This window comes from Paralichthys olivaceus, chromosome 5 (genome assembly GCF_024713975.1).
Source record: "Paralichthys olivaceus isolate ysfri-2021 chromosome 5, ASM2471397v2, whole genome shotgun sequence".
Lineage (NCBI taxonomy): Eukaryota > Metazoa > Chordata > Actinopteri > Pleuronectiformes > Paralichthyidae > Paralichthys > Paralichthys olivaceus.
In genome coordinates, this window is record NC_091097.1 from 19,677,565 (window position 1) to 19,690,897 (window position 13,333).

The 13,333-nt window shown below is 44.6% G+C and overlaps 3 protein-coding genes across 6 annotated transcripts; all 3 read left to right on the top strand.

Moving 5' to 3' along the window:
• The first annotated feature begins 30 nt into the window (after positions 1-30).
• On the top strand, positions 31-4,226 carry ankrd54 (ankyrin repeat domain 54). The gene is made up of 8 exons (XM_069524899.1): positions 31-700; positions 1,797-1,844; positions 1,937-2,035; positions 2,235-2,306; positions 2,518-2,565; positions 2,887-3,011; positions 3,098-3,205; positions 3,390-4,226. Exons 1-8 carry the CDS (start codon positions 307-309, stop codon positions 3,462-3,464), a joined length of 969 nt encoding a protein of 322 aa, XP_069381000.1. The 5' UTR covers positions 31-306; the 3' UTR covers positions 3,465-4,226.
• Positions 4,227-4,402: 176 nt separating this feature from the next.
• On the top strand, positions 4,403-9,555 carry hmgxb4a (HMG box domain containing 4a). 4 transcript variants are annotated; one of them, XM_069525056.1, is made up of 14 exons: positions 4,462-4,525; positions 4,872-4,967; positions 5,132-5,238; positions 5,519-5,655; positions 5,751-5,826; positions 5,902-6,492; positions 6,640-6,843; positions 7,063-7,247; positions 7,358-7,439; positions 7,535-7,599; positions 7,723-7,819; positions 7,910-8,073; positions 8,232-8,354; positions 8,832-9,555. In XM_069525056.1, the coding sequence occupies exons 3-14, from the start codon at positions 5,202-5,204 to the stop codon at positions 8,874-8,876; spliced, it is 1,806 nt and encodes a 601-aa protein (XP_069381157.1). In that variant the 5' UTR covers positions 4,462-4,525; positions 4,872-4,967; positions 5,132-5,201; the 3' UTR covers positions 8,877-9,555. The 4 variants fall into 4 exon arrangements, with proteins under 4 accessions (XP_019965070.2, XP_069381159.1, XP_069381157.1 ...); XM_020109511.2 differs by lacking the exon at positions 4,872-4,967 and having other exon boundaries at positions 4,403-4,525; XM_069525058.1 differs by lacking the exon at positions 4,872-4,967 and having other exon boundaries at positions 4,457-4,807.
• A 540-nt stretch (positions 9,556-10,095) lies between these two features.
• LOC109644175 (GTPase IMAP family member 7) lies at positions 10,096-12,720 on the top strand. Its single transcript, XM_069525059.1, has 3 exons — positions 10,096-10,255; positions 10,514-10,659; positions 11,378-12,720. Exons 1-3 carry the CDS (start codon positions 10,231-10,233, stop codon positions 12,239-12,241), a joined length of 1,035 nt encoding a protein of 344 aa, XP_069381160.1. The 5' UTR covers positions 10,096-10,230; the 3' UTR covers positions 12,242-12,720.
• Positions 12,721-13,333: the final 613 nt, after the last annotated feature.

The window sequence follows — 13,333 nt, forward strand, 5'->3', positions numbered from 1 at the left end:
CGTCCAATGGGAGCGAGCGTTACTGCCTCCACCTGATGAAATGGGGAAAACGTGAGACAGGGAGACATTTTGGTTCCGTGGAGGAAACCGTGTAAACACAGTTCTGCACCCGGGATGGAGACGCTGTGACGGGGGTGTTTGTGTGAGGACGGACCGAACAATGGCTCCAGAAGCTGCTGCTGCACCAGACGTTGTGAACGGAATGGATGCCCGGTGTTAGCGCGTTAATGTCGGGTGAGTTTTCTTCCTGGAGCCGCGGGGACCGTGTGTTGTCGTAGAGTCAGCCTCCGTATGTGTCGCTGAAGTATGGACGGGTGGAGCCCTGTCGTTGCAGCCGCCTCGGACAATGACCCGTCCAGCTCCGAGGGGGAGTACATGGTGGAGCCCGCACCCGGAGAGGCATCCCGGGAGGCGCCGGACCGGGAGCTGCGGGGCCCCGCGGACAGGATGGAGGACGGGGGCTCCGCCGCTGTCGGCTTCGGGATGAGCGGCATCGGGGAGGGCAAAGTGGTTTTGGGTCGAGTCGGACAGAGAGACGATAAAGAACTCAGGTACCTGCACTTGTTGTGGGAGCCCGGGCGAGCTGAGCTCGGTGTCCCCGGGGGAGGGGCCGCCAAGCTGGGGAAGATGACGGGGAGCAGGGCCAGGAGACACCACAGAGCCGCGAGGAGCCTGGGGCCCATCGGGAAAGATGTGTATGGTGAGAGGGTGGATCATTACGTTTTAAAGTGAAGACAGGTTTTAAAGTTAGGTTAATGTTAGGTTAGGTTAAAGTTAGGTTAAAGTTAGGTTAATGTAAGGTTAGTTTAAAGTTAGGTTAATGTAAGGTTAGTTTAAAGTTAGGCTCAGGAGGTTAATGTTAAGTTAGGTTAAAGTTAGGTAAATGTAAGGTTAATGTAAGGTTAGGTTAAAGTTAGGTAAATGTAAGGTTAATGTAAGGTTAGGTTAAAGTTAGGTAAATGTAAGGTTAATGTAAGGTTAGGTTAAAGTTAGGTAAATGTAAGGTTAATGTAAGGTTAATGTTAAGTTAGGTTAAAGTTAGGTAAATGTAAGGTTAGGTTAAAGTTAGGTAAATGTAAGGTTAATGTAAGGTTAGGTTAAAGTTAGGTTAATGTAAGGTTAGGTTAAAGTTAGGTTAAAGTTAGACAAGTAGTGACTATAGTTAAGAGTAAATCTCCAGGTAATGTAATGTCCTCTGAAGTCATGGAGACAGTGAAAGTTTAGAAAGTACAAACTACATCAATTCAGTACACAACATTTGTATTCTCATATTCATACTGTATACTCTAGGTGTGTATTATGTACATCGATTATGTATTTAAATGTTTTTTTATTGCCTATTTATTACTGTTTTTCTACTTTTATGTGTTCTCTTGTCTACTTCATTTTATGAATGTTACACAACGTACGCTTTTTATCATGGTGCTTTCACTCAATTTGAAAATGTTAGGCATGATAATCTCTCTAATTCTAAGATCTATAATGTTAAGTGCTTGACATAATGTATGTTAATAGAAATGAACCTAACTGAACAGGTAAAGTTATTCAACATATGAGAGTGTAACATTTAAACATTTCAATATTCATATCATAATATACTCCTGTATGAATGTTCTGTACAAGCACGTGGTACACAGATGAGCAGTATACAGTAGTTGTATGTGCTACTAATTTATCTTTATAGTGTAAAGCCAGTGTCACGGTCAATACTGTCAATGCTGTCATTGTTTCCATGATGAGATCCAGTCCGACTAGTACTAATATTTACATACACTTTGAATGTCTTATCTCCACAGCTGTGAAAAGACTGAGGGAAGCAGCGAACAGCAATGACATTGACACAGGTACAAGCAGGAAGGTGATACTGTAAATTTATTCAAGCTCAGTAACAGAAGGCTTTTTGGGAGTTTTGCTTAATCAAGTTGTGTTCATGCAGTTCGAAAACTCCTGCAGGACGACATAGACCCATGTGCAGCAGACGACAAGGGAAGGACAGCTCTTCATTTCTCTTCCTGCAATGGCAATGAGAGCATCGGTAGGTTGTCGACAGCTGTGTAGATGCAAGGACAGTAGCATAAAAACATACACATGATGCTGCAGGATTGTTGTTCTGTTTTACAGCTTACCCTTTATATAAATAATAGAAGTAATCACCAAGGAAAAATAACTTTTAACATTACTGCATCCATCAATTTATTTATCCGGCCTTCTTTTTTTCCCCATGTGAATAAAAGTGCAATTGTTGCTGAGCCACGGCGCTGACCCCAACCAGCGAGACAGTCTGGGAAATACCCCTCTGCATCTGGGTAAGAGAACCATCACCCTGATGGCATGTAAAACCTGCAGCAGTGTAGTCGTGCATCTGTCTGTGGTTTTACTCCGACGCACAGCTGTGCAGCTCACAGGGTCACACCTTTTGAAAAGTACACATATACTGCAGAGTGATATAAAGTATTTTTTAACGATGAAACGAGTAACTTAAGTATCTCTGTTGATGTACTTTTTGTGTTTCTGCAGCGGCCTGTACAAACCATGTGCCTGTTATCACCACATTGCTGAGAGGAGGTGAGGCCACTGCTGTAGTGTTCAATCCTTTGTGAATACATAGTGCTCAGCTTCTCATCTTTACCTTCTAGCTGAAATATATATGAGACATAAACGAGAATTTCAAAGAGGTGTCTATAGCCAAGAAGTTAAATTACTACTTGTAGTATATTATCATATATAAATATCACAGTGACCAATAGAAATACAGTATTTTGACTTGTTACACTTTTACTAAAAAGTATTGCACTTCCTGAAGATTCCGCAGTGTCTATACAGTGCCTCAGGTTCACCAGTTAAGTAATGTATGTAATGGAGACATTTGTGTTTGATTCTGTGAAGGAGCTCGTGTGGACGCGCTCGACCGAGCAGGCAGGACCCCGCTGCATCTCGCTCGTTCCAAGCTCAACATTCTGCAGGAGGGAGATTCTCGCAGCTTAGAAACCCTGAGAGGGGAAGTCACACAGGTAGACAGAACGTTCCCTCCCTGGCTTAATGAATCAGAACTGGACTTTTTGGTGCATACAGATCATGATGTGACTCTCTTTTTTAGATAATACAAATGTTGAGGGAATACCTGAACTTAATGGGCCAGAGTGAAGCTAAAGAGAGGCTGGAACACATTTCCACGCGGCTGCAGCACACGCGCACCAAAGAGCAGGTGAGACCCACATTCACAGATTCACACCAGAGTGCATCTCAGGCTGCATTTCTCTCTCCGACCCCGACCTGATGCAGTTAATGTGTGTATTGATGTGTATATTCTTCAGTTTGCAGGTATTGATGGTTCATTGTACATTAGTTTTTCATCAATTCATAGATATTTGTTGTTTTTTTTTTTACAGGTGGATGAGGTGACGGATTTATTGGCCAGTTTTACATCACTCAGTCTACAGAAACAGAATTTGGGGGATAGGTAGAAGACTAAGTTTATAGAGAGCTGAGGTCCTGCTCTGCTTCACTAACCTTCATCAGACAAGAACACCTGGACCACGATACTGTAGTTTTCTGTGCATGTTCCACATTAAATATTAACCTACAGTACTAGTGTACTGGACAGTAACATTTAAACATCTGGTCATTTCATTTATTCGTGAACGTAGTGTATAACAGCAATACTGACAAAAGTAGTGTTACCCTGGTTAAATTGAAAAGATGCTCAGATCTCAATAGCGTGTACAACACTGCAGTGGAGTTGACAACCATTCTGCATATGGACGTTACTCACATTAGCTTTTCAGATAAAAGATAAAAGAAGGCCCTAAAGGCAAAATACTTTCAGAACAGGAAGCTATTGGAGACAGAAGCTCACCCAGTGCAGCGGGACCTCGGCTCTCTATTGTGTGTGTGTGTGTGTGTGTGTGTGTGTGTGTGTGTGTGTGTGTTTGTGTGTGTGTGAGAGTTAGTCTCTCACAGTGATGTGTGTGTTCTGACATGCTCTCATGTTGCCTGCCATTATTAGTCACAGCTCTGTGATCACTGTGTAGTTCTTAAGAAATGAGTTAACAGTTTCCCCCCCGTGGTGACTTACTCTGGATTTGTGTTCAGCACCACGTTTGCATCACGATGCCTTTTTCTCTTGTGTTGCATGTCGATATGTTTGTACGTGAACTGTGACGTGTAAAAATTGGTTCGGTTGTTTGGATATTTGTGAATCAATAAATCAGTATGTTTGTCTACAATGAGGAAATATTGTCTTTTGTACAATGTGAATAACATTATTTTGTAAAGTGATATATTATGTATCCTTGTATTGTGTATATTATATATATATATATATATATTTTTTTTGTGTTATCATGTACTTTAAACTTTATACTAGTAGTAAATATTAGCTTTAGCATGTGTATTGCTAATGTAGCTACTTTCCTCCACGCCGATTGGCTGCCTTCTCCAAGCCCCTCCCCTACGCGGACACGTATTGTTTCGCCGATAATAAAAGATGGCGGCCGGACCCGCGTAAATTGGAGATCTCCTAGAGGTAGTAAAATCTAACAAACACATGATTTCCTGAGCTCTGGGGGTTTGTAAACGTCACGGTCCTTCAGCTCAGAGCAGCCGGGGACATGAGCGGCTCTTTCGCGTCTCTGCGGCGCTGTTTTCAGCCCTGTTGAGGGGACCGCGGCCTAGCTGCGGCGCGCAGCCTCGGGCTTTCCTCGGCTGCTCATGCCGGCCGGCGGAGGGCTCGCTCGGCGGGGCGGATCCGGGCTCCTGGAAAGATTGGGGACTGGGAAGCAGAGGAGGGAAAGTGAACGGAGAGGGGGTGTGTTTGTGTATCTTTACAAAAGTAGGCGGGAAGTTGTTTAGCGTTTCTTTCTCTCGTGCAGGACACAGACTTCATTGTTTTTGTAAATGTTCCGCCGGTTCGATGTCGCATGAAGTTGTCCAGTGTCGATCAGGAGGAGCTGAAGCAACACACTGAGGTGCAGTTACCTCTGCTCATGTCCTGGTGACACCACGAGAAAGTTTTCTGTTTTTCTCCAGTGTCAAACTCCTCTCACTCCTTTAGGCCACGTTACTATTTACTACTAATGCACTGATGTTCTTCACCTTGACTCGAATCTTTCCCCCTGTGTTCTCCTGACAGGTCGTTATCCTGCCTTCATGGTGTCAGTGACATCCTGTGACAAGCAAACGTGTTGACAAAAGGACCAACTATGGCTTTTGAGGAGATCAAGAGTAAAGGAGGAATGGGTAATGCCCACTTTTAATGTGGTTTTAAAGTATTTCTCACGGTGGCCGAGTTGAGAAGTTAAGAAAACTCATGCAAATAGAAAAAACACGTGCTAACTTCATCAATTTGACGACCCGAGAGGTTACGACACATGCAAATACAGAAACGCTCTGCAAATTAACACAACTGAAATGTTTCCAGGGGACCCAGAAAAGTGATGAGCCTGCTGTAGTCTCATGCTTTGTGAAGTTCCATCACCACTGACGAGTATTCAATAACATAACATTGCTCTTGTTTTAGACGTGGGGATGGAGGGAGACAGGGGCCTTGTTGCTGGTCGGAGCCAGAGAGAGAAGAGGAGGTCATACAAGGATCTTCTGAGGGAGGAGGAGGAGATTGCTGCTCAGGTCCGAAAGTCTTCCAAGAAACGACCCAAGGTAAATTATCATAGTTCAGTTCCTTTATCTATCGCCAGTGGATCTTTTTATAATTTCAATTGATTTTTTTTTTTTTTGGTGTCATTTCTAATTAGGATTCAGAACTTTTCATGCTGGGAGGGGACTCGCATAAAAAGAAGAAGAAACATAGCGATGAGTACTATTACAGAGGTGAGTTATTGATATATTGTAATAATCTTCTAATTCATAAGAATTGACTCTAACTCCACGTTCTTCTCGTGTCAGACCACGATGGTTCCGGCCCACCTCCTCACAAGAAAAAGCACAAGTCTGCAGACCGTTCTCCGACCCTGTCTTCCCCGTCATCCTCCCACCCGACAGACACAGCGATGGGCCTCCTTCAGGCCATCACCTCTCCCTTGGCGACAGGTTCGGACCCCAGCCCCCATTTACACAAGAAACCCTCCTATCCCGCCCTCTCCTCACATTCCTCCAAGGACCGCAAACGTGAGGGCAGCAGTGGTAGTGGAAGCAAAGGAAGCCACTCCCTCTCTCACTCGCGCCCCGTGTCTTCCTCGTCCTCTTCTTCCAAGAAGCACTCCTCCTCCTCTTCTTCAAAGTCGTCTCTGTTCCACGGTGGAGCTCCCAAAGAGGAGCCGCTGACGTTGCGGGAGGCAGACGGGCTGAAGATGAAGCTCATCATGTCGCCAGAGAAGGAGGAAGGGGAGAGCTTCCCGTTCACACCGCACTCGTCCAAAGGAGGCGTGAAGAAGGAGAAGGAGAGAGACAGGACGCAGCTCTCAAAGTCGTCCAAGAAGAAGCTGCAGCAGAGTCGAGATCCACTGCCTGTGGTGGGAAAAGAGGTGGAGGTGGAAGGTAAGACAAAACTTAATGATGCCCCAGGAGTTGCAGTTGTTTCTGGATTAAGACATATTTCTTTTGGTGGCACTTGATTCTTGGAACTTCATGTTTTCTTTAGTTTCTTCATTTGTGTTCTGCGTTCCTCTACTGTCTGTTAAACAGGTCATTATGGAGGTGGCATGGGAGATGACAGTTCTTCATCTGGGGGTGAGCTGGAGGCAGGAGAGTTGGTTATAGATGACACATACACACATCTGTCAAAAAAGAAGAAGAAGAGCAAGAAAAGCAAGAAGAAAAAAGACAAGGAGAAGGACAGAGATAAGGATAAAAGTGGGAAAGACAAGAAGCACAGCAAGGGATTTGGAGGTTAGTATATTCAGTGGTACTCGCTTTTAAGGACTTTTCAGTATTATTTATGTGATGTGCCAATGAGTGATGGAAAATCAATAAAAACTTTAAAACTTTAAACCTGGCACTTCCCTTGTAAAAATCTTGCTGATTGCATGTTTTACTGTCTTTTTACACATTTTCAGTTTCTCAAAGCCTCACTCTTGTCGTCCCTTCGCTTTATCTGACCTTTTTCAGACTCCTCAAAGGGCCACGCCCACAGCCACTCCCATCCCACTGTCACTCACAGTGCTGTCGGTCCAATGTATGCTATGGGCGCACCCGTCCCTCCGCACCACCATCAGGGCAGTGACGGAATAACAGAAAAGAAGAAGAAGAAAGAGGAGAAAGATAGAGAAAAGCATGAGAAAGATAAAGAGAAGGTAAGATACTGTGGAGTTGTTATTTATTTGAGGATTGATGGCGTCACCTCACCTCTTACTTTGTTGTGTTTTTCTTACAATATTGTTTCTCTTCTTCCTTCCTCATTCAGCCCAAGAAGAAGAACACAACAGCCTATCAGGTGTTTTGTAAAGAGTACCGGGTCAACATCAACGCCGAGCAGCCAGGACTAGGTGGGTAAAATAAAGTATGAGTGTATAAATCGAAAAAGATTTTAAATTGCTAAAAGGAACCAGCTAAACATTTTGTGTTTGTGTCTGGTCCTCAGTCTTTGGCGAGCTGAGCAAGAAGTTGGCAGAGGTGTGGAAGGCGATGCCCGAGAAAGACAAACTCGTAAGTGTTTCGTAATTAACAAAAAGCTTTGGAACTCTTTCTAATTAAAGTGAATATCACTGATGTATTTGCAGTTGTGGCGATGCACTAAATGTGTGTTGTTGTTGTTGTTGTTGTGTGCAGGTCTGGAGGCAGAAAGCTCAGTATCTGCAGCACAAACAGAACAAAGCTGAGGCCACAACGATCAAACACAAGAGCTCCACCGAGAGCAAAAGCAAAGGTATTTTTAACCCGGCGCTCTCGACTCTTTGTCCTTTCACCGCCGCATCTCGTTACAGACGTCTTTCATCTGTTGTTCCTTTGATAAAAGTTGTAGCACCAGGAACCGGGATGGTGTCTCCAAGCAGAGCCCCCGGCACCTTGTCCCTGTCCCCTGCACGAATCCCAGATGTTGATCCCATCGATGCAGCAGCTCACCTGCAGCTACTAGGAGAGTCCCTGTCCCTGATCGGGCATCGACTACAGGAAACAGAAGTAAGTTTCAACGTGCTCGTGTTTTTGCATAATACTGCTCATGAGAAAAAAAAAACTAACGACAGACGGAAACATTTTTGATTTTATTTCCAACGTTGCGATGTTTCATTAATGCAGTGGATAAAGTGAATCACATGACCGATGTGTGTTTGTGTCAGGGGATGGTGGCCGTGTCCGGGAGTCTGTCTGTACTTCTGGACTCCATCTTGTGTGCGCTGGGGCCGCTGACCTGTCTCACAGCACAGATACCGCAGTTAAACGGCTGTCCTCGAAACGTCCTGGTACAGTATTGACATTTGTTAAAGCGTGATGGGTTGTTTTTTTTTTTCTTATCTTTATTCAGTTTAAGAGCAGGACTTATTTATTTCACTTTGAGATTGTGTTACGCTTTCACTCAAAACCCTGCGCTCACCTCTGCTTGTGCTCAAACTGTGCATTTGCTCTCAGACATTTGGTTGTCCCTTCAGACTTCCTGTGCTTCAGCGCCAGCTCTCAGATTTCTCCTCTGCTCTGTTTATTTATTTGTTGTACTTTAGGATTCCTGGAGAAGTGTTGACAAATGAAATTAGCTTTACATCTTTGAGAGTCAGTTTAATTTCAAACTGAAAGACTCTTGAAGAAAAAAAAGAAAAATCAGTTTGACGGTTTTCAGTTTCCAAACTTCTTCACTTTCACTTTCACTCTGTGGACCACATGCGGGAGATACAGCAACAACTTTTATAACAGGGTTCTAACACTGCTTCCTCTTTTCTCATCAGTCGAACACGTTGGACAACATCGCCTACATCATGCCGGGACTGTGAGTGAAGGAGGACAATCAGCGTGGAGCGACTGGTCGGCCAGAGCCAGCAGTCGTGACAGGATTGGTTCCTGTTACAGGACTGACCCTCGGACTTTAATTTAAAGCCGCTGCCCGGCATCTGAAAACTTGGATATTTCTAGTGTCATATTTTTTAAAGTGTATTTTTAAAAAAAAAAAGGAACATCATTCTTTTAATTTTGTAATTGTCATATTTTTTTAAATGAAGCATTTTACTGGACATCTTAATCCTTCCTGGCGTATCGTCTTAGTTCCACAGTTACTGTACAGTTGTATGAATGTGTGTGTGACGTATGCAAGGTGCTGAATGTGTGTAGCTGTAAAGTGGGTGTGACAGATGAGTTTTCTTGTAGCTGTTTTTTTTTTTTTTACTGAAATGTACAGGAACATTGTAGTTGATCTTTTGCTCATCATCAACAGACATAATATATTTAACACCTGATTATTTTTTCTTTTACCATGTAAAAAAGTACTGTTATGCCTTATTTGCTTGTTTTATAGATTTGATATTTTACTGTTCTTACAGTGTTTAGGTTTTGTCTGTACTGTAGAGTTTCAGAAATGATAGAAAACACCTTGTTCTAAAAAGAGCTGCTCGAGCAGCTCACTGTCAGAGCTTCAGACCCACAACAGTGGCCACATTAAATCATGATCTGAGCAGATGTGACGCCGCTTCGGACATTTTTATCAGCTCGAGGGACGATGAACCACCCGCAACTTCAGGTTTTATATTCCTCCCTTCTCTCTCTCTCTTTCCTTTGCCTTCTTTCTCTTCTTAAGTTCGTTCTCTTGTTCACCTTGTACACTTTGGTCTTCAAGGCGAGTTTCCTGAAAAGACAAAGACAAGATAAGTTTCAGCGTTTTCTTTTTCTAAATCTGAAAAGGATCTAAAATCCATATAATTAAATTTAAAATAAGCTGATGTACCTAATGCTCAATGGTCTGCTGGATTTTCTTGTAATATTATATGAAAATACACAATAGTTTTCTTCAAATGGTCCTAATACTAGGTAATGAAATAATACGATTAATTACATGATTTGAAATATGGGTTATATTGAAAGTTATAAACAAAGAAAGAAAGAAAGGTGATAATGTGTTGGGTACTTAAAATTAAAAGTACTAGGACCTGGGTCATAAATAAACCTCTGGGCTGCAGTGGTGAGAACACCGACCTCTCTCGGTGGCCGGGCCCCGGGCGGAGTCGTTCTGCCTCGGCCACAGATGGAGCTGTGTTCACCTCTGGAGGAGCGAGAGGAGTGAGTCAGTCTGCAGGAACAAGGAAGTGACTTCATCCTGCTTCAGCTGCAGATCTACGACAGAGGAGAGGAGCAGACATGTCCGCTGCTGCTCCACAGGCAGGTAAATACATCTGAGCTTTAATAATGGAGCTTTTTAACAAGGGAGGAGGAGGAGGAGCGGCCTCCTGCTGCGGGTTAGTGCGGGAGGAGCAGAGGAGAAGCAAAGGGCGGTGTCACTTCTTAGGAACAACAACACAACAGGCTGGAAACTGCAGAACAATCTAGATCTGCAGCTTTTAAGTAGAAGGAGGACATCCTAATGAAAGTGGGGTTGTCTTGTTGAACTTTGTCCCTTGTGTTTTTGTCCCTGCTCCGTCAGAGCTGAGGCTGGTGGTGCTGGGGCGAACCGGACCAGGACAGAGCCCCGCAGGCTGCACCATCTTGGGCCTGCAAGACTCAGAGCAGGGCCCAGGAGAGGCCGTGAGCCAGGAGTGTAAACACAGAGGACAGAATGCAGACAGACAGGTGAGAGTGAGACACACAGACAGACAGAGAGGTAAGAGTGAGACACACAGACAGACAGACAGGTGAGAGTGAGACACACAGACAGACAGACAGGTGAGAGTGAGACACACAGACAGACAGACAGGTGAGAGTGAGACACACAGACAGACAGACAGGTGAGAGTGAGACACACAGACAGACAGACAGACAGGTGAGAGTGAGACACACAGACAGACAGACAGACAGGTGAGAGTGAGACACACAGACAGACAGAGAGGTGAGAGTGAGACACACAGACAGACAGACAGGTGAGAGTGAGACACACACACAGACAGACAGACAGCTGAGAGTGAGACACACACACAGACAGACAGACAGGCGGCCACACAGCTGAAAACTACAACAATAATAATACTATAACTTTTAGAAATGTACATTTTACAATATAAGGCCAGTAAAGGTAACACAGACACTTCTAGTAGTACAGAAGTAGTAGTAGTAGTTTAGGTAGTAGTAGTAGTTTTGGCAATAGTTGTAGTTTAGGTAGTAGTTGTAGTTTTGGCAGTAGTAGTAGTTTTGGCAGTAGTAGTTTAGGTTCCTTATTATGAATAAGAACAACAACACATTTTGAGCTTGAACGGTTTGAATCTCATGTTCTTTCAGCCCTGATGAAATTTCGAAGCAGAAACAACAACCACAAACAAAGCAGACACTTTGACTTGTGTCTCCTTCTCTGTAGCTTGTGGTCGTCTCCAGTCCGGCCTGGTTCAGCTCCGGCTGCAGCCCCGAGGACAGAAGAAAACAAATCTCCTCCTTTGTCGCCTTGTCCAGCCCTGGGCCGCACGCCTTCCTGCTCTGTGTCCCTGTGAACCAGCCGACCGACGGAGAGGACAAGGCGCTGGACGCCCTGACGAAGCTGTTCGGCCCCTCTGTGGTCAGCAGACACACTATCGTCCTCTTCACCCACACGGAGGAGCTGGAGGAGGACGAGCAGCTGGACGAATACCTGGTCACGTGGCGCAAAGACCTCAGGGAGCTGGTGGAAAGATGCGGTGGCCGCTACCACACCCTGGAGTCCCGCAGCGGAGGAGAGGCAGGGGAGAGGGACGCTGTCGAGGAGCTGCTGCAGATGGTAGAGCAGATGGTGAAGGAGAGCGGGACGCAGCACCTGAGCTGCCCTCTGTACGACGAGGCTGAGGAAAGAGTGAGGCAGCGGCAGGTGGAGGTGGTGAGACGGAGGAGAGCAGAGGAGCTGAGCGAGGAGGCGTCTCCCTCAGATTCACAACCAGAGGAAAACGTCACAGAGGAGGAGCTGGAGTCAGTCCGAGACGAAGCGGAGAGGAGCGTCGGTGATCTGGATGTGGATGTAGATGATATTTTTCCCTCCACCAGCGTCTCGCCTTCGTCCTCCTCCTTCCTCCAGGGCCTGTGGGAGAAGCTGATGGACTGGTTGAGGTGGCTGCCTCGACTGGTGAGGAGGGAGGCCTTGTTTGGGGCCCTGGTCGGCCTGTTCATGGGGGGGCCGTTCGGGGGCATGGTGGGGGCCACTGTGGGTTCTGTGGCCACCGAGGTGGGCAGACGGAAAACACAGAAAACTAAATAAGAGATAATCTTATGTATTAATGTATTAACGTGCACCTTAGAGTCACTTCACTGTGCGACTGAGCTACAGGCTAACAGCTAGCACGTGTCAGGATAGTATTTACCACTGAAATCCTGCAAGTATTTATATCTGAGAAACGTTACCACTCTCTATATTATCTAAACACTTTATTCACAGCTCACAAGTCAAACTTTATAGAGTAATATAATGGTGGAGGAAGTACTCAATCATTTCACTCAAGTAAATGTACCACATTAAGTTTTAGGTATTATAAGTAAAAATATTTGCAGAGTGAGTCTCAGTGTGATAAGATGTAAAAATGTATTTAATTAAAATTGAACTAAGGTTTTTTGGGGGAGCAAACATGTCATCCATCTTTATTTAAAGTTTTTGATTTGTCAATTTCACCAATATTTTTAAAATAACAGTTTTTTTTGGTCCATTGTGGAAAAATTGAGCTTTTACAATAAATAAATAAATAAATGAAAATAAATGAAAATGAGCAACAACCAGATGTTTTCTTCATGACCTGGTTACCAAGCTGTTCCTGTGATCGGCTTATTAGTAAAAAATAAATTACTTGTACAGTAATAAAATAAAAGAATAGTAAGAAAAAACAAAAAGGCAAAACTAAGAACCAACCACGAGATGGAGACAAAGACCTTTTTACTGCAGAAGTTTGAATGAGACGTTTCACTTCCTGCTCACCAGGCGAACGAAAGCTGCTGTTTGCAGAACATCAGTCACTTTCCCTTTGAAGCCCTTTGATTGTGAAGCGATTGGTTCTTAGAGAACTGTATCGCGGGGCCACGTGTTCCCTGAGATGTGTTCTCATCAGAGATGAAGTTTATAGAAATCTGTGGTGAGAGGAACCGAGCTGAGCGTGAAGTCTCTCCCAGACTCTCCTGCTCGCACAATGGCAGGTTACGGCTTTGACATTGATGTAATTGATACTCTGCTAAAACCGTCAGTCACAACCCATCCTTACATCTCTCTCTCTCTCCCTCGCCCGGCCCGCTCTCTCCCCCCTCTGTCTCTCCAAGCTGCCGCCGGCTCTGCCTCAGGAGCGGCAGCTAGGCGTTTCCGAGTGTG

Bases quoted from the DNA above. Each gene is read 5' to 3' on its own strand.
- ankrd54 (XM_069524899.1), top strand. From the start codon at position 307: ATGGACGGGTGGAGCCCTGTCGTTGCAGCCGCCTCGGACAATGACCCG. The intron at 2,036-2,234 runs GTAGGTTGTCGA...TGTGAATAAAAG, and splicing joins CAATGGCAATGAGAGCATCG to TGCAATTGTTGCTGAGCCAC. The intron at 2,307-2,517 runs GTAAGAGAACCA...GTGTTTCTGCAG, and splicing joins AAATACCCCTCTGCATCTGG to CGGCCTGTACAAACCATGTG.
- hmgxb4a (XM_020109511.2), top strand. From the start codon at position 5,202: ATGGCTTTTGAGGAGATCAAGAGTAAAGGAGGAATGG. The intron at 5,827-5,901 runs GTGAGTTATTGA...TTCTCGTGTCAG, and splicing joins CGATGAGTACTATTACAGAG to ACCACGATGGTTCCGGCCCA. The intron at 7,820-7,909 runs GTATTTTTAACC...CTTTGATAAAAG, and splicing joins CACCGAGAGCAAAAGCAAAG to TTGTAGCACCAGGAACCGGG.
- LOC109644175 (XM_069525059.1), top strand. From the start codon at position 10,231: ATGTCCGCTGCTGCTCCACAGGCAG. The intron at 10,256-10,513 runs GTAAATACATCT...CTGCTCCGTCAG, and splicing joins CGCTGCTGCTCCACAGGCAG to AGCTGAGGCTGGTGGTGCTG. The intron at 10,660-11,377 runs GTGAGAGTGAGA...CCTTCTCTGTAG, and splicing joins GACAGAATGCAGACAGACAG to CTTGTGGTCGTCTCCAGTCC.